This window comes from Thalassophryne amazonica, chromosome 1 (assembly GCF_902500255.1).
Source record: "Thalassophryne amazonica chromosome 1, fThaAma1.1, whole genome shotgun sequence".
In the NCBI taxonomy this organism is placed as follows: domain Eukaryota; kingdom Metazoa; phylum Chordata; class Actinopteri; order Batrachoidiformes; family Batrachoididae; genus Thalassophryne; species Thalassophryne amazonica.
This window is the reverse complement of record NC_047103.1, coordinates 62,103,191-62,126,670: the sequence shown is the minus strand read 5'-3', so window position 1 is coordinate 62,126,670 and position 23,480 is coordinate 62,103,191. Positions and strand designations below refer to the sequence as shown.

Below are 23,480 nucleotides of genomic sequence, written 5' to 3'. Positions count from 1 at the left end.
GGATGATTACTTAAGTGTCATGTTGCTCTTACCATGAGTGAAAAGTGTAGTGTGTTTGATGTCTCCCACCATTGGTCTCTGTGGGTGTGTAAAATTACAAGCACCTGCTTGCAGCAGAATGCAGAAAAGATAAAAAGTTCTGCATGCATGCATGAGTCCATATAAATTCAATCACAGGCAAACTGTGGACAGCTGGCATTTGCCATTTAGTATGCTTATGTATTTTTGGTCAAGGATGAATGTCGCCAAAATGGAAAGTTGATAGGGCAAATATTTTTGGAGAAATTGTTGTGTGGCCGCTGAAGAGGAGGTACTGCTGGCCCACCACCAGAGGGCGCCCTGCCTGAAGTGCGGGCTTCAGCACGAGAGGGCGCAACCGCCTCACAGGAGTAACCGGGAGTGACAGCTGTCACTCATCATCATCAACACCAACTGTCACTCATCTTCACCACTAACCACCATCACCATAAAAACCGGGCAGCATCTCCAACTCGCTGCCGAGATATCATCTACCATATAGGTAAATTCTCAGCCGTGTTCGTGCTGAACGCACGTTGTTACTCTCTCACATTTCTGATCTGTTTGCAGGTGTTCGCTCGCTACTTTCTGCCGGGTTCGTGGATGGTGGAGAAGTGAACGGATTTCACTTCTCACCCCGAACTGCAATAAAGTAGGAGACTGACTCTGCATAACTGTGAACTTGTGTTAAAGGTGGAGGTGTTTTTCCCACTTAACAAAGGAGAGGTTGTTTTTGCTGACTGTTTACTGGGTGTGTACACACACATCCACCATTAACTGTTTCTGCCTCCTGCCAGCAGTACCAGGTCTGACAGCTGGAGACTGTGGCCACCTGGGGACTCAGGACTTGGCGGCTCCAGTGTGCTTCAGACTCGTTGGCAGTGGAAATCGTGTGAGACCCAACTCTTCTCTGGACAGACGTCTTCTATCCTCGAGCCTGCCCACACGTCACCTTTGTATATTGACTGAATACAAATTCTGTGATTGTCTGTATTTTGTTGTGCACATTCACAACAGTAAATTGTTGTTTTTGGCTCATCCATTGTCCATTCATTTACGCCCCCTGTTGTGGGTCCGTGTCACTACACTTTCCCAACAGGATATCTCAGCCAACGTCATGGATTCCAAGGGGTGTCAACCATCGGTTGAACAAACAATGGAAGAGCAGGGTGCACAGGCACCAGCAGGAGACGTGGTTGGTGAGTTGCAGAAGATCCTCACCGCCTTCACTGCTCGGTTGGATTTAATGACCGAGCAGAACGTCATACTCAATCGTAGGATGGAGGCTCTCAACACACGGGTGGAAGCGTGCACACAGGGCGCGGCTGCAGCTCCTCCTCCTGCTGTCCTGGTGCCAAATATAGACATTCCAATGGTCGTTCAACGAACCCCCCCACCATCCCCTGAAGCATACCTAAGTCCCCCGGAGCTGTACGGAGGCTGTGTGGAGACGTGCGCAGACTTCTTGATGCAGTGTTCGCTCGTCTTTGCACAGCATCCCATTATGTACGCATCGGACTCCAGCCGGGTGGCTTATGTGATTAATTTGCTTCGAGGTGAGGCACGCGCCTGGGCCACGGCGCTCTGGGAGCAGAATTCATGGATCCTAATGACATATACTGGGTTTGTGAGGGAGTTCAAACAGGTTTTTGACCATCCAAATAGAGGCGAGACTGCTTCAACGGTGCTGCTGTCTATGAGACAGGGGCGTCGGAGTGCAGCCGAGTATGCAGTCGACTTCCAAATCGTGGCTGCGAGGTCCAGCTGGAATGCTGCTGCACTCCGCGCCGCCTTCGTAAACGAACTGTCGTCGGTCTTAAAGGAGCACCTGGTGGCTAAGGACGAGGCGCGGGATTTAGACGGGCTTATCGACCTGGTTATATGATTAGACAATCGGTTAGAGGAACGTCATCGGGAGCGAGATGAAGGACGTGGCCGGGCACACACCGTCCCTCTCCCTTCTGGGTCTGAAAAGGTTCCGCCCTACCCACGCTCCACAGCCTCTGTGCTCCGTGTGGTTACAGCTCCCCCTGCTGACGAAACTATGGACACGAGCAGGGCTAAATTGAGAGCTCCAATAGACAGAGGAGACTGGCCCGCGGGGAGTGTTTTTTCTGCGGCTCAAGTGAGCATCTGCAGAGAGACTGCCCCAAGCGGTTAAACACCAACGCCCGCCCTTAGAAACTGGGCTGAGGGTGGGCCAAGAAATTCACATGGGACACACACACATATCTGCATGTCTCCCAGTTACGATCCTGAGTGGGGATCTAACCCTTCAAGCCCCAGCACTGGTGGACACGGGGTCAGAAGGGAATCTGCTGGACAGCAGATGGGCAAGGGAAGTAGGGCTCCCTCTAGTGGCACTCCCTTCTCCATTGAAGGTGCGGGCACTAGATGGCACTCTTCTTCCTTTAATCACACACAAGACACAACCAGTAACTCTGGTGGTGTCTGGGAATCATCGGGAGGAGATTGAGTTTTATGTAACTCCTTCTACCTCCTGCATAATTTTGGGCTTCCCATGGATGATTAAACACAATCCCCGGATTGATTGGCCATCTGGGGTTGTGGCTCAGTGGAGCAAAACCTGCCACCGGGAGTGTTTAGGATCCTCGGTCCCCCCCGGTTTGACTGCTAACGAGGAGGTTAAAGTCCCCCCAATCTGATGGCGGTGCCTGAGGAGTACCGCGATCTTGCTGACGTCTTCAGCAAAGATCTGGCACTCACTCTTCCCCCGCACTGACCGTACGATTGCGCCATTGATCTGATCCCGGGCGTTGAGTACCCGTCCAGTAGACTGTACAACCTCTCATGTCCAGAGCGCGAATCAATGGAAACCTACATCCGGGACTCGTTAGCTGCCGGGTTGATCCGGAACTCCACCTCCCCGGTGGGTGCTGGTTTCTTTTTTGTGGGCATGAAAGACAGCGGACTCCGTCCATGCATTGATTACAGAGGGCTGAACGAGATTACGGTTTGCAATCGTTACCCGTTGCCCCTGTTAGATTCAGTATTCACGCCCCTGCATGGAGCCAAAATTTTCACTAAACTGGATCTTAGGAATGCGTACCACCTGGTTCGGATCCGGAAGAGAGACGAGTGGAAGACGGCATTTAACACCCCATTAGGTCACTTTGAGTACGTGGTCATGCTGTTCGGCCTCACCAACGCCCCCGCGACATTCCAAGCCTTGGTAAACGACGTTTTGCGGGACTTCCTGCACCGATTTGTCTTCGTATACCTGGACGATATACTCATCATTTCCCCGGATCCTGAGACTCATGTTAAGCATGTACGTCAGGTCCTGCAGCAGTTGTTGGAGAACCGGCTGTTTGTGAAGGGTGAGAAGTGCGAGTTCCACCGCACTTCTTTGTCCTTCCTGGGGTTCATAATCTCCCCCAACTCTGTTGCCCCTGATCCGGCGGTGAGAGATTGGCCCCAACCAATGAGCCGTAGGAAGCTGCAACAGTTCCTCGGCTTTGCAAATTTCTACAGGAGGTTCATTAAGGGCTACAGTCAGGTGGTTAGTCCCTTGACAGCCCTGATCTCCCCTAAAGTCCCTTTGACCTGGTCGGATCGGTGCGAAGCCGCGTTTAGGGAGTTGAAGCGCCGGTTCATGACTGCGCCAGTTCTGGTGCAGCCCGATCCTAACCTCCAGTTTATTGTTGAAGTGGATACCTCTGACTCAGGGATAGGAGCCGTGCTGTCCCAGAACAGGGAGTCCGATAAGGTCCTCCACCCCTGTGCCTATTTTTCCTGCAGGTTGACCCCGGCTGAGCGAAACTATGACGTGGGCAATCGAGAATTCCTTGCGGTGAAAGAGGCTCTTGAGGAGTGGAGACACCTGTTGGAGGGAGCTGCGGTGCCATTCACGGTTTTCACGGACCATCAGAACCTGGAGTACATCTGGACCGCCAAACGTCTGAACCCCAGGCAAGCCCGCTGGTCATTGTTCTTCGGGCGTTTTGACTTCCAGATCACCTACCGCCCCGGGACCAAGAACCAACAATCTGACGCCTTGTCCCGGGTTCACGCAGAGGAAGTCAAAACCAAGCTGTCAGATCCTACGGAAACCATCATCCCCGAGTCCACTGTCATGGCCACCCTCACCTGGGACGTGGAGAAGACCGTCCAGGAGGTCCTGACACGGAACCCGGACCCGGGAACTGGCCCAAAAGACAAGCTGTACGTCCCACCAGAGGCCAGAGCTGCAGTCTTGGACTTCTGTCACGGTTCCAAGCTCTCCTGTCACCCAGGGGTGTGAAGAACCGTGGCAGTGGTCCAACAGCACTTCTGGTGGGCATCTATGGAAGCCGATGTCCGGGAATATGTCCAGGCCTGTACCACCTGCACCAGGGGCAAGGCAGACCACCAAAGAGCACAAGGACTCCTCCATCCGTTACCTGTGCCTCATCGCCCTGGACTTCGTCACGGGCTTCCCGCCGTCCCATGGCATGACGACCATACTCACAATAGTGGACCAGTTCTCCAAGGCGGCCCACTTTGTGGCCTTCCCGAAGCTCCCGACGGCCCAGGAGACTGCAGACCTCCTGGTCCACCATGTCGTACGTCTGCATGGGATTCCATTCGATATCGTCTTTGACCGTGGTCCCCAGTTCTCCTCACAATTCTGGAGGAGTTTCTGTAGGGAGCTGGGAGCCACTGTAAGCCTCTCGTCTGGGTACCATCCCCAGATGAACGGACAGGCAGAGCGGGCGAACCAGGATTTGGAACAGACTCTCCCCTGCGTGACCTCCGCGCACCCGACGGCCTGGAGCAACCATCTGGCCTGGATCGAGTACACTCATAACAGCCAAATTTCATCTGCCACCGGCCTCTCCCCGTTTGAGGTATGTTTGGGGTACCAGCCCCCATTGTTTCCGCTCGTGGAGGGAGAGGTCAGGGTGCCCTCGGTCCAGGACCACCTCAGGAGGTGCCGTCAGGTGTGGCGTACTGCCCGCTCTGCTCTGCTGAGAGCCCGGACGAGGGCCAAGGCCCATGCAGACCACCGGCGTTCCCCGGCCCCTGCATACCAGCCCGGGCAGGAGGTTTGGCTATCCACCAAGGACATCCCCCTGCAAGTGGAATCCCATAAACTCAAAGACAGATTCATTGGACCATTCACCATCCTCAAAGTCCTCAGTCCGGCAGACAGGATGAATCCGCAGTGAAGCTGGTAGCTTCAGCTTCACTGCGGATTCATCCTGTCTTCCATGTCTCATGCATCAAACCCTACCGCACTTCACCACTCTGCACCCCCGGACCGACGCCGCCTCCTGCCCGGATCATCGACGGGGAGCCAGCATGGACAGTCTGTAGGCTCCTGGATGTCCATCGAAATGGCCGGGGATTCCAGTATCTGGTGGTCTGGGAGGGGTATGGACCTGAAGAAAGCTCCTGGGTGAAGAGGAGCTTCATCCTGGACCCGGCCCTCCTGGCCGACTTCTACGCTCGACATCCTGACGAGCCTGGCCAGGAGGCGCCCGTTGAGGGGGGGGGGTCCTGTTGTGTGGCCGCTGAAGAGGAGGTACTGCTGGCCCACCACCAGAGGGTGAAGTGCAGGCTTCAGGCACGAGAGGGCGCAACCGCCTTGCAGGAGTAACTGGGAGTGACAGCTGTCACTCATCATCATCAACACCAGCTGTCACTCATCTTCACCACTAACCACCATCACCATAAAAACCGGGCAGCATCTTCACCTCGCTGCCGAGATATTATCTACCATATAGGTAAATTCTCAGCCGTGTTCGTGCCGAACGCACGTTGTTACTCTCTCACATTTCTGATCTGATTGCAGGTGTTCGCTCGCTACTTTCTGCCGGGTTCATGGATGGTGGAGAAGTGAATGGATTTCACTTCTCACCCCGAACTGCAATAAAGTAGGAGACTGACTCTGCATAACTGTGAACTTGTGTTAAAGGTGGAGGTGTTTTTCCCACTTAACGAAGGAGAGGTTGTTTTTGCTGACTGTTTACTGGGTGTGTACACACACACCCACCATTAACTGTTTCTGCCTCCTGCCAGCAGTACCAGGTCTGACAGCTGGAGACGGTGGCCACCTGGGGACTCAGGACTTGGCGGCTCCGGTGTGCTTCAGACAAATTGGCAGTGGAAATTGTGTGGGACCCAGCTCTTCTCTGGACAGACGTCTTCTATCCTCGAGCCTGCCCACACGTCACCTTTGTATATTGACTGAATACAAATTCTGTGATTGTCTGTATTTCATTGTGCACATTCACAACAGCAAATTGTTGTTTTTGGCTCATCCATTGTCCATTCATTTACGCCCCCTGTTGTGGGTCCGTGTCACTACACTTTCCCAACAGAAATTGCAGATCTTAGCTAACAACACTGAATAATGTGATAATTCTGAACTCACACACCATTCCAGCAGGGGACGGTAAATCATGTGTTTATGGAAAGCATGCTTGCATGTGTTATGTTATTTAATAAGTTCAATATAAGCACTTAATATAATTGTAAATATGTGAAAAATGCATGGATGACACAAGAAAGTGAAAACATTTATTTCTATTGTGGTCCATTTAAAAATCAAATGACAAAATTTAAGTAAAAAAAGTAAGTCCCTTCGGCTGCTCCCTTGTTTGCACTCGGGGTCGCCTCAGCAAATCCAAGGTGGATCTGCATGTTGATTTGGCACAGGTTTTACGCCGGATGCCCTTCCTGACGCAACTCCACATTACATGGAGAAATGTGGCAGGGGTGGGATTTGAACCCAGAACCTTCCGAACTGAAACTAAGCACATTAACCACTTGGCCACCACCCCTGCACAAAATTTAAGTAATAATAATAATAATAATAATAATAATAATAATACGTGTATATGATAACAAGAACTAAAACAATTTATAAATGCATTAAGTCAGTAAATCAACATAAAAAAATTACATAATTAACAGGAAATAAAAAGGGTTGAGTTCTAAAAACTGTTGAGGTCTAAGCTTCTAAAAACATTCTGGTCTCACACGACATTCCAATTCATTATACAAGTTTTGCACAATTTATTACCACCCTTGAAAAGCATCAGCTATCTATTTTATAAACACTATCAGAGAAGTAAACTGGGATTTTTTAGTTTCACAGCAGTTATATTCAAAAACCTAATGGACACAGTCATACCTCCACACAACCCTGTTGAAAGGATTTTGTATGAAAGTAAAAGAGAGTGAGAACGATGGCCAAGCAAGGAAGGCGCTCAGTGAAAATTGTGAGTGAGACAGTTTCTGTAAAAAAATATATATATATTAAATCGTAAAAATAAACCATTATTTTGTTATCATATACCAGAACTTATTTTCTAAAACTCGAATAACACATTATAGGTCCACACTTGTATATTGTATGAATGTAGGCAAAGCAGACACTTCTTCTGGTCTCTCTCTGTTTCTCAACGTTATGGCTCCAAAGGGTTTCTTTCATGGTGTGGCTAGTTTGGGGTACAATTACTTTGTGAGTTTGTAGTAAATGGACAAATATGCATTTTGAAGGAAATCAGATGTTTCTACCACAGATATGTTCATTCACACATACGTCACAACACATACTATAGAACTAGCAATAGCAAGTGTTGTTTGAAAATCACAACCATCACTTTTCTGACAAGACACGTGAACATGGAAAATTTGGAGCAGTTAAAAAAAAATAAAATACAGCTAACAGAGCTATCAACAAACACAGGATAGAGGCTGTCCTCCTTTAGGTGGTGCTGTTGCCCTTCACTTTCTTTAAAACATGGAGTTTTACTCATTTTCAACATCTGGGTTCAAGGGCAAATTTGTTTAACAACAAGATGATCCATTTATAATCAAGGTAGTATATGACAATAGAATAAATATTGAGTAAAATACATAGATTATGTGTTACGAGTGGTGTGAACCTGTTCGACTGATTCCAGTGTATAAACAATATGAGGAACTGTAGGATGGTTCAGTCAGAGAATGTCAGAAACTAACATGGACACACCGAATGCCCAGTTTGTAAAATTTATGGGGCCTTACAGCCCCGTCAAGCCTCAACCGAGAGCTGCTTATGTTCCAACTTTATATACCAATTTGTTTATTTGTCCCTAGGGTCTGTCAAAATAAGTTACAGTATGTTTGATTTACTGTCAGCTAGTGGTGAGGTTCCAGATTGCATTATCACCGGTCACGACTGTGTCTCCCTTCATGTTTTTGCTTCTTTGGCAACGGGGACTCAGGCTCTCTTACCTTCTTTTGTGATAATAGCTATGATCCTCCATTTCCCAAAAAAGGGAGTTGTCAAACATGTTAACCTGCACTAGTAACCAGCAGACAGTGTATGACAGAGCAATCTTTTCTCTATCTTTGTTTTTCAGTCTTCCGTCTAGACTGTAAAATGTGAAAGGTGGAGTAAGTGTGCCCCTTTTGGGCTATTGTGCCAACATGGCCTCTATTCGGTAAGTATACACTCATGACTAGTTGGTTATGAATGCTATATTCCATTTTTGCTCATAAATACCCCTAAATCCTACAAATAGCAGCTTTAGAGAAACACCTGAATCTGTTTCACAATGTATTCAACAGTCTCCCGACCAAAGGAAGAACTTGCCACGAAATAAGGTTAAAATTCACCCATTAGTTTTGGAGGATTTTGAATGAATACTGTATGTGCACTGGAGTGAGAGCGCGCGCACACACACACACACACACACACACACACATACACGTCTGATCACATAACCTCTGCTCCCCTCTGTCGCTCGGTGGAGGGAATGAAATGTTCTTTAGCAGAAAGTTGCTGTGATCATTTACATTTTCTGATGAAAGGGGACAGAAATTCTGTGTATTTTCGTGAACTCATCCAGCAGAAAATTTCCTCCAATACTGATGGTATTTCATTCATTGAAACACAATTAATTGCACAAAAAAATAGTTTTCCAAGTTCAAGTGAGTTTATTCGACTGAGGTCTTTACCCAAAGAAAAGACAAAACATATCATGAAGTTTAGGGTTTGACCGCCTTTGTTTTTTTGGTGATATTATTGCCTGATGTCTTGCGGTGCAAAACTGGAGCCACACCCGCTTCCTCTGACTGGCTCGATACGAAAGCCTGAGGGAATGAAACAGCCGATGAAACTGTACATTTTCTTAGACAAACAACAGGAAGGACAAAGTTTGCACAAGTAAGATAGTCACATGTGATAATGTGAAGTGTGCAAACAAAATGGAATACATGCACAAAAACACATTTGGTGTCAGTAGATCAGCTTATTGTTGCAATGAATCATCAAGTTAATTTGTCATAACTCACGCCCAAATGGGTTCTTCCTCTTCCGCAGCTGGTTGTTGGTGCTTTTGCCATCTTTGTCTGTCTCATGATTGGCTGCCCCGCCCTGTCCCGGGCAGGACACCATTGTTCTTGGGCTGTTCACCCCGTCCATGTCACCAATCACCTGCAGCAGGGTGAAAACTCGCTAGTCAGCTACATAACGGCAGGTAGCGTGACAGAAAACTGAACGTGTGTGAAACAACCATGGGGCGATTATCCTGGGTCTCAAAGTGCAGGTTACACTTGGACCACAGCAAGCAAGATTGGTAGGAAAACATATTGTTCCTTGACGTCTGTGTCGGGTGGTTTTGCACAGTTTCTACTTCTGTGCTCCTGAGTGAACGTGGAGGAAGAGCAGAAATAGAGACTCTACAAAACCTACGCCCCACAGATAAAGAAACTCTCACAACTGTGGGTTTCCCACTTATTGGAGAGTAGCATGTTCTCTCAGTGCTGTGATCCACATAATAAACAGAGTACTGTCATCACTGTAAAAATCTAAATCAACTAAACACCAAAACCAAACTGGGACACATTTAAAAATGGATTTTGTAGCATACAATGTAGTTCAGATATTTTCAGTCAAATTAGCCATTTGAATGGAACGCTTTCTAACAGGATTGTTTTACTGTAATTAATCATTCACGTCAAAGTCAGTTTAAATCTTACAATTAACTACATACCATACCCAAAAAAGCTAATCAACCATTTAAATTTTGAATGTATTGCATCACTTGCTGCATGTATTCGTCATTTTTTCCACTTTCATAAACATCCAAAACTGAAATTTTTAGTTTACTGAAATCTGTTGAAACCTTGACTGTCTTTTTTTTTTTTTTTTTTATACTCGGGATCATCGTTAGAAGTCATATACAATAGTAATCAGTTTTAATGATTTGATGTTCATAAATGGGTTGCTTACTTTTCATTTATCGCTCTCAACAATTCAGCATTTCTGAAATTATCTTATGGATTTGCATTATTACACAGTTCTCTCTGAAACAAGACCAATTCATGTCATTTGCTGCACTGATAATATCTGGGTTGGAGATCAAACCATACATATGAGAAGAAAGTGGAGACTGTCGACCCTAATTTCTAGATATGTGTATCTAGATGAGTTGAGCAACATAGAATATATAGAATATAACCTGGAGGAGGCCACAGGGAATACTCAGGACATGCTCGGATTATATTTCCCAGTTGACATGGGAATGCCTTGGGATCTCCCAGGAAGAATTAGAGGATTTGGCCAAGGATGAGACTGAGTGGCTTGGTCAACTGTCACCACAGCCCAGACCCAGATAAAGTGCAGAAAATGAAAGAATGGATGCATGATGAAGGAATGAATGAGTGAATGAATGAACCACCCATTTTTGGAAGTCCTAAAGTAAATACAACTATTTCTGTGTAACCTACACATTCTTGCGTGTTTTTTCTTTTTTTTTTTAGATTTTGGACTGGGACCAGGTTGGTTTGCCCTGATGGCATGTTTTATCCGTTGAGGTAGAACCAGTGAGTAAATGAAAGGCTGGTCACATTCAGAGTAGTGTTTGAGACCTTCTTGCTTTGAGGCAACAATGCTAACACCTGCAATCCATCAGATTAGCTCCTCTAGTCCATATGATCAGTGGTCCCCCCACCACCACCACCAGCTGTTTTGCTAAATTGGCAACAATACTTGCATTCAAAAAACTGAAATGAGTGCAACAAGGGATGGAAGTAATATTTTATGGTGCTCAAACCTCCAAAGACTAATTGTAGAAGTCAGAAATTTAACTCACAAAGAACAACTGAATCAACTTTTGTTGAACTCTATTAGTTCAACCATTAATCACACTTATATTTTCTGACTCATATACAGAAACCCAAAACATGGCCAGACTGCTTTGTGTAAGCTTGATACCATCAGATCTCAGAAGCTAAGCACAGTGGGTCCTGCTGAGTTTGGATGGAAGACCAGGGGCTGTGTCTGTTTCTCCAGATGAAACTGGAGTTGTGTCAGGTAAAACTTGTGGCAAAACCCAATGCAGAACTGTGCTGTATATGCTGTGGTGACCCTGGACAGTCAGGAGCATCTGAAGAACAGACAGAAAACCAAACAAGAGTGGGCACACTGAGAAACACCTTGGATCTTGTCTTGACAATTTATAGCACATGATCTAAAGTGCATCTGGGACATGTCCAACTCCACTAATCTTAGCACAAAGTAAGAAATAGAGTGAAAAGGGCATTTTGTTTTGTATTTGCCATATGTTTTGGGCACAACATTAAACAATATTTACCAGACTGCCATTTTCATTGGTGCTTAATGATGGATTGGTGGTTAGCACTGCTGCCTCACAGCAAGAAGGTCCCAGGTTTGCTTCTGACCCGGTCCTTTCCATGTGGGGTTGGAATGTTGTCCCCATATTTGTGTGGATTTGCTACAAGTGCTCCGGCTTTCTCCCACTCCCAAAGAAATGAAGGTTAGATGAACTGGTGACTCTAAATTGATTGTATATATATATATATATATATATATATATATATATATATATATATATATATATATATATATATATATATATATATATATATATATATATATTGCCCCTGGTGGAACCAATTGCCCCTGGTGGGATGAATAAAGTTGTCTATGTCTATATATATATATATATGTGAGTGTGGTTGAGTTTGTCTGTCTATATGTGGCCCTGTGATAGACCGGCATCCTGTCCAAGGTGTACCCTCCGTCACACCCAGTGACTGCTGGGATAGACTCCAGCCCCTACTACTGCTGGGATAGACTCCAGGTGAGTTAACACACCTGAGTGCAGTACATCAAAGCAGACAACAGCCACCAATGCTCTCCGTGGTGAAACAGTGAGGTGAAGTTTTGTTTAACTGTTGTTTTCAATTACATTCCAATGTGTGTACAAGCAAAGTGTGTATGCACCACGAACCGTCATATATAAGGCATATCTGAATACTGTGCCTTCTAAATACAAGTAGCACAAAAACCCTGTGGGCAACTTTAGACCGGTTTTTCAATGGTCTGGATCACAATTGCTTTCTGCTGCCTCACAACAGCAAAACACCAACACTGTGCCTAACCACACCATATTTTAAGATCGACACACCAATGTATGCACAAATAACTGCCAGTGAACTCACTATTCAAAGAATAAGGGCACTGGGTGTGAAAACAGCAACTGCATCACAACTTGCAATAACACTCCTGATGCGCCGTGTGCTGCTTTGCGCCATGTGGAAGATACGTTGCCCCATCTCTCAAAGTTAAGGATGAGATATCCCACTTAAATATATTGTGTTTTCATTCTTCTACCAGCAAATATTTCAAGTCACCCTGCAAACAAACTGATGATGAACCAAACAACAACAACAACAACAACAACAAAGAACCCTCCAGTAGACAAAATACATGCCCCCCCACCACCACCACCAAAAAAAAAAAAAAAATACTGTTGAATTTTTACCTCACACTGTCAAATATGCAGGCTTGTATTTTTCAGAAGATGCAAACAGCAACTGAGAAAAGCTGAAAAATGTGCCACAGAGGGCTTCTTTATCTGAAACTAGTATAAACTTGCCAGATAATTGCATGTGGTGTACTTTGGAGAAGTCCTCCTCTGAAGCAGATATGGCTGCCAGGGAGGTATTAATCTCCTCATGCAACATACACTACACAGCCAAGGACGTTCTCTCTCTCTCTCTCTCATAGCCACACACATACACACACGATAGATATTAAAAACAGAGAGCGCGCACACACACACACACACAAAGACCCCACATTCACTTTCTGTATAAATCATATTCATATTTCTGAGGGCTGCTGATGACCTCACGGCAAATGAAGCGTGGGTCCTCAGCTCCGCAGCGGCAATCAAACGTGCGGCAGAGTAATTACAAAAGAGGGGTAGGAGGGAGAATTGATGCGGTTTGTCAATTAATGTTGCTCGAAGGTGTTTTTCAAAAGGTTAACTTCTTCATATTCTCTGCATACTAAATTAGGTCAATATTGGTCCGGAGAAGAGTCGTGGTGATGTGCAGTCGGACAGTGGACTGAGTCATGGCGAGCCAAGACGAAAGGTTCCCATTAATGACAGGTTTGATGGTGCGGCATGATAATGAGGTGTCCCTTGTGGACATCTAATCCTCTTTGTTTTACTCTACTTTGCTTTTCTCACTTTCTCTGATCAGATCATTTTCACAGGGATCTGCAAAAAGCCTGACAAGTACCACATTTGTGTATTCCATAAGAACACCTTAAAGTTTTATAAAATGTCTTAAAGGTTAAAAAGTCAACAATGCCACAGACAGAAAGCAATGCGAGTGTTGACTGATTGAGATGGTTCAGTGATTATGAGGCATCAATATCTTGAGCATTAAACCAGTGGATGTGATGTGTTTGAAAAGTTACAGATTTGCAGTGAGAACCAATCAGCATATGTGTATCATAATGTTGTTAAAACATTGCCTCCATCTCACATCAGCATAATTAACGATAGTAAAAGACCACTGAGCTGTGGCACAACTGTCACCATGGGGAAACAGAGCACCCCCCCGCCCCCCATGCTACTTGTATATATATATATATTCAGGGGTGCACATAACTGGTGCTCATGGTGCTTGCGCGCGCTAAACATAAATGATGCATAGCAGAAAACACAAGGGAAGCGCTTCATAAGAAGAAAGCAATGAGAGATTGCAGGAAAAGTGTTTCCCTCTGCTGTGCATCAATGATGTTTAGCACATATGAGCACGAGTACCAGTTATGTGCACCCCTGTGTATATTCTCCTTCACACACACCTCAGTGCCACCAAAATGTTCCAAGGACTCTGGCCTTGTCCACACGGAAATGGAACTTTCCCTATACAGTCATTTTCTTTGTCATTTTCAGAAGGTGTTCCGTAAGCACCGCATCATTTCAAGGCATATCACCATCCACGCAAACATGCTTAACCTGCTTGAAAATGATGTAGTACATATGCTAGGCCTGTATGTTGCGCTGCAACACTTACACAAAAAAACAAAGAAGAAGATGTGACATATGGGCAGAACTGGTGTAAGAAGCTAATTAACAGTAGCACAAACTAGAACTTTATAAAGCGGCACACAGAGTAAATATAAAGTATTTCAGTCTGACCTGTTGTGTCCTTTGAGCCAGATCCACCATCACAGCCTGCTGAAACACTGTTATCCACATAAGACATCCTTATTTTGGAAGACGATATCTGGAAATGCTTTACTTCCTTATCATGGGAATTTCTTGTGAATAAATGGGTTTTTGACACAGTCCCTCTGTGTTTGCACCGTGCATTTTTCTCAGCCTGAGCCAGAGAATGCTGGCACTTAGTCCCAACACCAACAAAATGAAAAAAAAATTTAAAAGCTGAAAGTCCTCTCTGTAATTATTTTATTAGCATCACAGTGCCTCATTTATTCACGATCAGCATTCACCACAGCCATACTTCATCTCTTCAGCATTCTGCTTGTGATGAAAATAAATCCCAAGACAAAAAAAGGCATGTTAAATTACACTGTTAACAACAACACAATGAACAACGCTAGCACTGTGGTAACCATAGCAACCAGGACAATAATCATGTCATTACCTGCTGTATTTATTAGGTGCAATAATTTAACTTATGGTGTAAACTCAAGTCACTTTACCTACTATATTTTAACCTGTCCATATTGTAAATATCAGAGTAACTTACCGTACATTTCATGCTGAAGTCACTTATTTGATCACTTTTACATCCTGACAGTGTATAACATTCCGGCAGTGCAGCACTGAACTGAACAATGGTAGCCTTAGCTTTACCCGGCACTCAGTGCTTTTTTTAGTTCTTGTTTTTTAAGAGATACTTGTTTGTTTTATTGCATGCCCTTCTGTCTACTCCTACTGTTCTATGCTGTAATGTGACACTGAAATTTCCCCCATTGAGAGATTAATAAAGTCTTCTTATCTTATCTTAATTCATTATGAGCAACTGAAGGTAGAGAGGTGGGGCTATGACATCATAAATTCAGAAAAGTTCCGTATAGGCTGTCTACATGAAAATGCAAATCTGGCATTTTTAGATTTTTCCACTCTGAAACCAATTTTCAAAAAGTAGCATTTTCGGTCTGTGAAAATCCTGGCTCCATGTGGACAAAATGCAAATAGGATACAAAACTTTTCTGGATACGCCTAAGCCTGTCTCTGTATGAACAGGACCTTAGTCCTTCAACAAGCCCTACAATATTAGGAGGGTGTGTGGGGGGGGGGGGGGGGGGGGGGGGGGGGGCGATTACACAAAACCAATCTGTCAGTGTTAAGACATGTCAGTGTAAACATTTTGGTGTTAATTTCAAGGAAGTTCACACCACACTGGTGTCACACCGTAGTGTTAAATCACATAGTGTTAATTCACCTCTCTACAGTCCGTGGGTTAGTGGGAAATAAGAAAAAGGAGACATGTCCAAATAGACAAAAAAATAAAATATGATCACTGGTTATTATATCATGCATTTACTTTATGCTTAGCATAGTTGCATCAATACAGCAAAAGCAGAAGTTCAGAATGAAAACGCAGTGTTATTTTATCAGTTTTGTCAGGCTGTACATCTGGCATTAAACTTCTGGCAAATCAACATGCAGATCGATTTCAGATCTGCTGTGGTGACCCTGAAAAGCTGAATGATTCAGTCTGCATATGCCTATGCTTACTTTTGAAAGTGTTACATTTTAACACCCTGAGAGTGTTATCTGGCTAACACTTAACATCTTGAGAACATGTAGTTTGAACAAAACATTTTATATTATGGTGGTCCAGAAGTAGCACTGCTACCTGTAGTTAGGGCTAAAATGGTAGTGTTGATTTTCTAACACTAGTTTAGAGTATTATGCACAGTACTCTGTGTTAGCCAGTGTTACTTTTTCAACACGGACAGTGTTGAAATAACTCTACGTGACTTAAACAATTAACACATTCAATCATGTGAATTTAACACTTATACACATATATACACTTTTCAAGTGTTAACTTTAACACTATCAGTGTTAATGTAACTTGTTATTTTGCTGTGTAGTTGCAAAACAGAGCTTTCACTATATATATATATATATATATATATATATATATATATATATATATATATATATATATATATATATATATATATATATATATATATATATAATAGATGGATGGATAGATAAATACATATATATTTGCTTTCAGCATTTCAAAAATAGGTCTATTTTTAAGTATGTCTGCCTAAACCTGATGGCCCATATTTTTATCAGTTTGTTTAACTAAGAAAAAAAAAAATCAGCAAAGCCAAAAGAAAAATGTTCTCCTAAATTTCTGAAAAATGCATAAAGCAGTATGTATGTCACTCAGCTTGAGTGGATATGCTCAATGCACATTTATGTTTCTCGAAACCATTAAGCACGTCTCAGAAAAGCAGCAGAAAAAACCAATGCAGAAAAAAGTGTTTTTTTTTTTGTTTTTTTTATTTATGCAAGTGGTTCGAGATGCTCATCATCAGCGTTTTTTCCAAACCATAAATAATTTGCGGAGAGAGGTAATATTCAAGCTGGCAGAGCCTTAGTTGTGCATCTTTAATGGAAGTTTTACAGAAGCGAAGCCAGTTCCTGCATATGCTGCTGCTCCCCATATGGAGGAAAGCAGACAAAAGCATCACAGTTGGCTTGTCCTATCTTTTTATAAGTCCACGGACACTTAAATGCTAGCCCGGGAGAAAAAAACGACACAGGGGGACATAAACCCACTGTGGTTTTAGGAGGGAAGATAATGACTTTGCCCACATTAATTTCTTCATCAGCCATCTTGTTTCTTCAGACAGAGTGGTTATGAGGCCTTCTCTGAAAGTCCCAGGTTATAGAGATGCATTTCCCTGCATAATTTTGGCCCTAACAGTTGCTGTCAGCAGTGCATTTTGTGAGACGGCAGCTGGAGAACATCTGTTTATAGGTAATGAGCATTTGAAAAGCTACACCCAGCTTTACCTTTAATGCCTTTTATGGGCACACACTGATGGCAGCGTCGCTTTAACTTTTTGTATTGTGTGATTCAGCTAAAAGATTCCTTCAACATGGTCAATATTAGAGACAGCTGCCTCAGGCGGGATGAGCGCATGATGGATCATTATTATTAACTTTCTTTAAACAGAATTTAATGCACAAGTCAATAAAGTCTTCATTACAATATTTTATGATACACCCACTACTTCAAATTTACTCCTCTGACCCCGCTCCCTCCTCTTCCTAATGACAGAAGACAGCAAAAAAACTTTCAGTCAACATACTCCGTTCAATAAGAGTTAAATAAACAACAGAAATATTTAGTTTCGCATGACTTTTACAGTCTCTCTAGCTCTTGTTCCCCAGTAAATCAAACAGGACACACCTCGCTTGTTTCATGCCTTCCACGCAGTGTCTATAGCTCAGGGCACTTCTTCCAGGACTTACTTTTTAAAGTGTTCGTTTAGACAAATTTTGGGTGTAAATGTGTGTGTATTATGCAAAGTACTGTACAAGCCCCTGGAGCTGTGGTCATGTTAGTCTAAGGGAGGAGTGCATCCTTCAGGGCATCGGTGTCCAGGACGCTGCCTGCAAAAACAGCTGTTTAAATGAAATGAGCCATCCGTCAATATTTCCTCATGAAATGAAAGCAGACTTCTTCAGTAGAAGGAACAGGTATTTAGCCAACTGGGACAGGGAATGAAGTAATGTCAAATGTTTTTGGTTGGTGTCGTGTGATTACATGAAACATTAAAATTTTATTAGAAGAGACAAGGGTAGCTAGACACATGACTGTCACTCACGAGATACGTGAATGTTCCCACAACTTTACTCATTTTGTACAGATAAGATTCTGATGGCCGTGTTTAGGAGCTCATTGAAAGCTTGGGTCTTGGTCCTGACCCAGAACATTCACAAACCCAGAGCCAGATTGTCTAAGACACGCATTAGGGTCACATAGGGCTACACCTCTCCCTAATATCATACTGAATGTTAGTGATTGAATGTGGTGACAATTTTCATGCCAGGATGAAGCAAAGCTTTCCTTTGGGTCTTTCTCTCTCTCACACACACACACACACACATACACAGAGAAAAAAAAAAAAAAGTCATGATTATGAATTTTGAGAACAGTGGTCAGGTAAGTGGTCCTTTACAACACAATGATTATGACAAAATGTATTCAGTGTAAAATTATTACAAATGGTTTAGGTTTAATATAATATGTGAAGCTGTGTAAATATGTAAATATAAACATGTAAATATGTATTATTTATATGTAAAATGTAAATAATAAAGTAACTTGAAAAAGTTACTGTAGTAACACTGGTCATAACAATAAAAAAGCCATTATTTTATGTAGTCAATTTTTTTCTTATCTTATTGTAATCTTTATTTAATTTTTTGTAAGTATCACCTCAAGCCCTGTTTAGGTATTGCAACAGTATTACTTTACAACACAATGATTATAACAAAATGTATTCAGTGTAAAATTATTACAAATGATTTAGGTTTAATATAATATGTGAAGCTGTGTAAATATGTTGTATGTTTATTTCTATCTAAATATTTAAGGTGCTAACATATTGCTGAATTGGATATTCAGATTTATATTTATTTTCATAACCAGTGTTGCCACAGTTACTTTGAAAGGTTACTTTATTAGTTACTTTTTACAGTTACTTTATACAGTTACATCATTAGCACCTTTATGCAGTTACTTTATTAGCAGCTGCTGACAACTTGTAACTAATAAGTAATGTAACTAATAAGGTAACAACTGTAGTAATTTAACTCGGTTACTCTTAAGACTGAGTAATCAGCAACTAATAGTTACTTTTCTGACTACTCAATCTTGAAAATAACCAACTTAGATTACTAGTTACTTTATTAGTTACATTCAGCAACTGCCGACAAGTTGTCCACAGCTGCTAATGAAGTAACTGTATAAAGTAACTGTAAAGTGTAAATAATAAATTAACTTGAAAACGTAACTGTGGTAACACTGGTCATAACAATAAAACAGCCATTATTTTATGTAGTCAATTTTTTCTTATTGTAATTTTTTTATATATAAACATGTTTATTGAGTTTTAACAGTTAATTTTTTGTAAGTATCAGCTCAAGCCCTGTTTAGGTATCGGAGCAGTATTAAAAATATCAGTTTAGCACCAGTGTCACAAAAAATATATACAGTATATATACTAAACCTGGATGTTTATTGTTTTCTGTACATGTCTATTTATTCTGAAACTGACAGATGAAGCAAGCTGTATAAAATGAGGCAAGATTGTAGTGAGACCACTGGCATATTTGGTGACTGTGTGTCAGTGCCAAATGGTTTAAGCATCTCATGAATCAGTTAGGAGGGTCCCTTATCAGAACTTTGGCCCCAAAGAGGTTAGGACTGGCTTTGTGCAAACCCAGAGGACTAATCCCTCAGCTTCACAAGTGCTCATCAATCATTGATTACAACAATAATAATACATGTGAGTTATCTGTGTAGTGCTCAGAAAATATTATAGGTGCTGATACAGAGGTGATATAAGACTGGATAATTCAGAGAATTTGAAAAACTGAGGCTATGATCTTTGACTTTTAAATGACAGCTGACAGGTTTCTGGAAAAGTTATGGTGGTGTGAATCCATTGTTGGGCTACAGCTCCCATTAGCCTTACACTGGAGGCACCTAAGAGAATGAACTACTTCTGAGCTACTTATTGCTTATTAACAAAATGCATTCACATCAACATAAAATATAGTATCATTTAGATAAGCAAACAAAATACAGTAAAACTCGCATATAATGGATTCAGGTGGACCAGCAAATTTTGTCTGTTATAATCGAAATCTGCTATATGTATAAAATGGACAAAATGTGCTATATGTATAAAACGGACAAAATCTGTTGTATGTATGTAATGGATTAGTTAGTCAGGAGGGCCGAACAATCTACGGGGAATCCCCAGCACCAATTAGGCTTACCTATTTCCTTGATTAAACGGCTGACCTTGAATAGGGCCCTGCCTCATTTTAAGGCTGGGTAAACAGTTTGTCTGAAAAATGCAGTGGTGGGCACAGTTCCGCTAACCGCTAATTATCAAAGCTAACTTCTCTGGTAGCGGATTAGCTTTTCAGCTAACTTCAAAAACCATCCGCAGACCAATTAGCTTCCAATAAATTTAGTTCCGATAACTTTTAGACTGCTAACCTTTTTTTACATAGTTAGTAACGGTGAAAAACATTTATAAACCCTGTTGGCTCCTGTCTGCTATGTATTTTGCAGAAGTGAGGCAGCTAAGAAAAGCTGAGCTCAACTCTACCTCTACCCCTACACCAACTCTACCCCATCTATCACTCTTTTTTCTAAGTCCACTGTGAAGTGGTACCTTAAAATCCTAAACCCTGATTTATGCTTTTCCAGCTTTGTAACTCTGTGCCCATGCAATGACGTCAACATGCGCACGACCCTTTTCAAGTTCTCAGTCGCGTCTTAATGTAATTTACCACAGGAACAGTGGCTTTACTGGATCATTTGAGCATCTTTTTCAGACTTCATGCTGTAAAGCTGGTCATATTTGTGGACTTTACTGCCAAACGTATTTGCTCCAGGATCGAAATGTAATTGTTGTGCGCACTGCAAAAACTATTAAAATATGACGGGAGAGGAAGGAGTGAAAACGTAAAAGTGACAAATCACAGCCTTTTGCGGTCTCTGTCAATTAGCAGGTGCCCGTCAGGCTCTGGTGAGGGTTCGCAGCCACGCAGAGGGCTCTGATCTAAAGCGGTTTCATATTTCATATCTGTTGTGACTGGGCACGCCCAGACTGCTCTAGCTGGTACTTGCGAGTGTTTTTTAATGGAAATACATTGTGATGGGGTGGGATGTTTTGTCTGATGTGAGTGAAAATCCATTATACAACATCTGGTATACACAGTGTTTATTACATGGAAGACCATACAAAAACATTGGGAGTTTTGATTTTGTCCGGTGAGTGCGAGTAGACAGTTTAGGCAAGTTTTACTGTAATACATTTAGACAGCAATGCTTATAAAATATATTATCATAAATGAGGTAGTGAATGAGAACTTGTCTACCTGACTGTGGTCACTGCATCACTTCAAACTGAAAAACAGGGATTTTTTTTCTCTTTCAAAATCTATATTTCTGTTTCATTTCATAGAATTTGCGGTACATCTGTTATTTCTCTCTGTGGAGCTGTCACCTTGCATCGAAAGGCCACTTTGTACACAGCAGCCTGTGGCTGTGAAAATAGCACTGCCAGAATTATATCGCTAATAAAATCAGCTCAAGTGTTCTTCCAAGTGCTGGGAATGCCCTTTGGTGATTCGTGGATCTTGTCTTATACATATAATCATTCTATATGTATATATACAGGGAGGATTCAGTTTGAATATGTAACTCCGAGCACCGGTGTTAATGTCTCCAGCAGGTGAAAGTCAAGGCCAGCAACCTATCTTTACTCTAGGTGTCTGCTTGTTAATCTGAAAGGAGCAGATAGGAGCCACCAAGAGACATCAAATAAAGCAAGGGTGAAATAGGACAACAGAAAGAAGGGCAAGAGGGTCATCGTTCGTGTGAGGTGTTTCACCCTAATTCTGATTGAAAGTGTCTGGAAAGCCTACTGTGTACTCTGCTCACTTTTGACAACTGTATGAAAAAATGTTTGTTTTTTTTTGTTTTTTTTAAACTATAAAAGAAAGCATATAAATAGGGGCATCCAGGTGAGGACCATCAAGCCAAAACGTATTCCTAGATTTCATACCATGAAGCAGATCAGCATCTACAACTAGCCATGGATGCGTTGCCAGTCCATTGGTAGTTACTTCACCGACCAAAGCCGGTACCCATAGACTGAGACCATGCAGATGACGTGTCATGTCCAAGGTGTCCAAGGTTGCTTAATGCTGACAAATTATACTGTATTTGTTGTGTTTCTAATGCCTGATTCTGTTTTTTTTCCTCTCTATTTGAGGTGCGGCTCCATCCAGAGATGGGTGTGGTGTCTGTTTCTGAAACCCTCCTATCCTGTGCACCTGCAACATTTCCTGTATATTTGTTTTGTGAATTGTTTTATAATTTGTGTTGGTAGCATGGCCCAAGCAGAGGGTCACCCCTTTGAGTCTGGCCTGCTTGAGTTCCTTCCTCAGAGGGAGTTTTTCATTACCACTGTCACCTGTGTGCTTGCTCTAGAGGTTGGTAGGGTTAGACCTTACTTGTGTGAAATGCCTTGAGGCAACTTTGTTGTGATTTGGCGCTATATAAATGAAAATAAATTGAAAAAAAAAACTGAAATTGAGACAGCCACAGTGTGTGAGGCACACAGTGGGAATCAAACCCTATTCCACAGAGATATCATAATTTCTGTAGTATAAGTTGCAGTTTTGTTTACTAGTTTCAGACGTCCTGCGACTTGTCTTCCAGTGCAACTTATATACTGAAAAACTACAGGTTTGTTAATAATAATAACTATTTATATAGGGCTTACCAAAGAATCAGTGCACTAAACACAAGAAACTCCAACAATAAAAGTGTCCTACAACAATGCACAAACGTCCCAAATTAAAAAAGCAAATGTTTCCAATGCCAAGCTAAAACAAAAAGCAGCACTGTGCATCCATTGCTGTGGGTCAGGAATCCTTGTTAATCTGTGTCAAATAACATCCAATAAGTTGTTGTTTATTTGTCCATCTGATTTATTTTTCGAAGTCCATTTGGCACATATCGCTGCTAAAATTCACTGTTCAGTTCTCTTTCCATGTTCATCTAATGTTTTCTCTTGTTCACAATGCATCAAACAGCATCCAGTATGTTGTCTGTCACATGTTTATTTGTCTCAACTTCTTCATTATTGAAATTACAAAGTCTTTATATTAAGTAACAGCACAGGCTGTGGGGTGCACATGTGCTCCACTGAGCTCCTCTTCATTGTTATGGCCCCTTCACACATAATACGAAGTTGGGCGAAAGAAAGTGTAACTTATATTTGGGTGTGACTCATATGGCAGTGCAACTAACATATGCTTTGTAAATGCATTTTTATTTATTTATTTTTTTGACAGGTGCTCTTTATACTCCAGACCGACTTT

At 42.5% G+C, this 23,480-nt stretch overlaps 1 protein-coding gene across 1 annotated transcript in view; it reads right to left on the bottom strand.

The window, feature by feature from the left end:
* Positions 1–8,936: 8,936 nt before the first annotated feature.
* ofcc1 (orofacial cleft 1 candidate 1) overlaps positions 8,937–23,480 on the bottom strand; it is a 217,375-nt gene continuing 202,831 nt past the window's right edge. Inside the window, exons 22-23 of the mRNA XM_034166227.1 lie at positions 9,310–9,451; positions 8,937–9,108 (exon numbers count right to left, since the gene is read on the bottom strand). Of these exons, the coding sequence (XP_034022118.1) occupies positions 9,038–9,108; positions 9,310–9,451 (213 nt within the window). The 3' untranslated portion in view covers positions 8,937–9,037. The remainder of the gene's footprint in view (positions 9,109–9,309; positions 9,452–23,480) is intronic.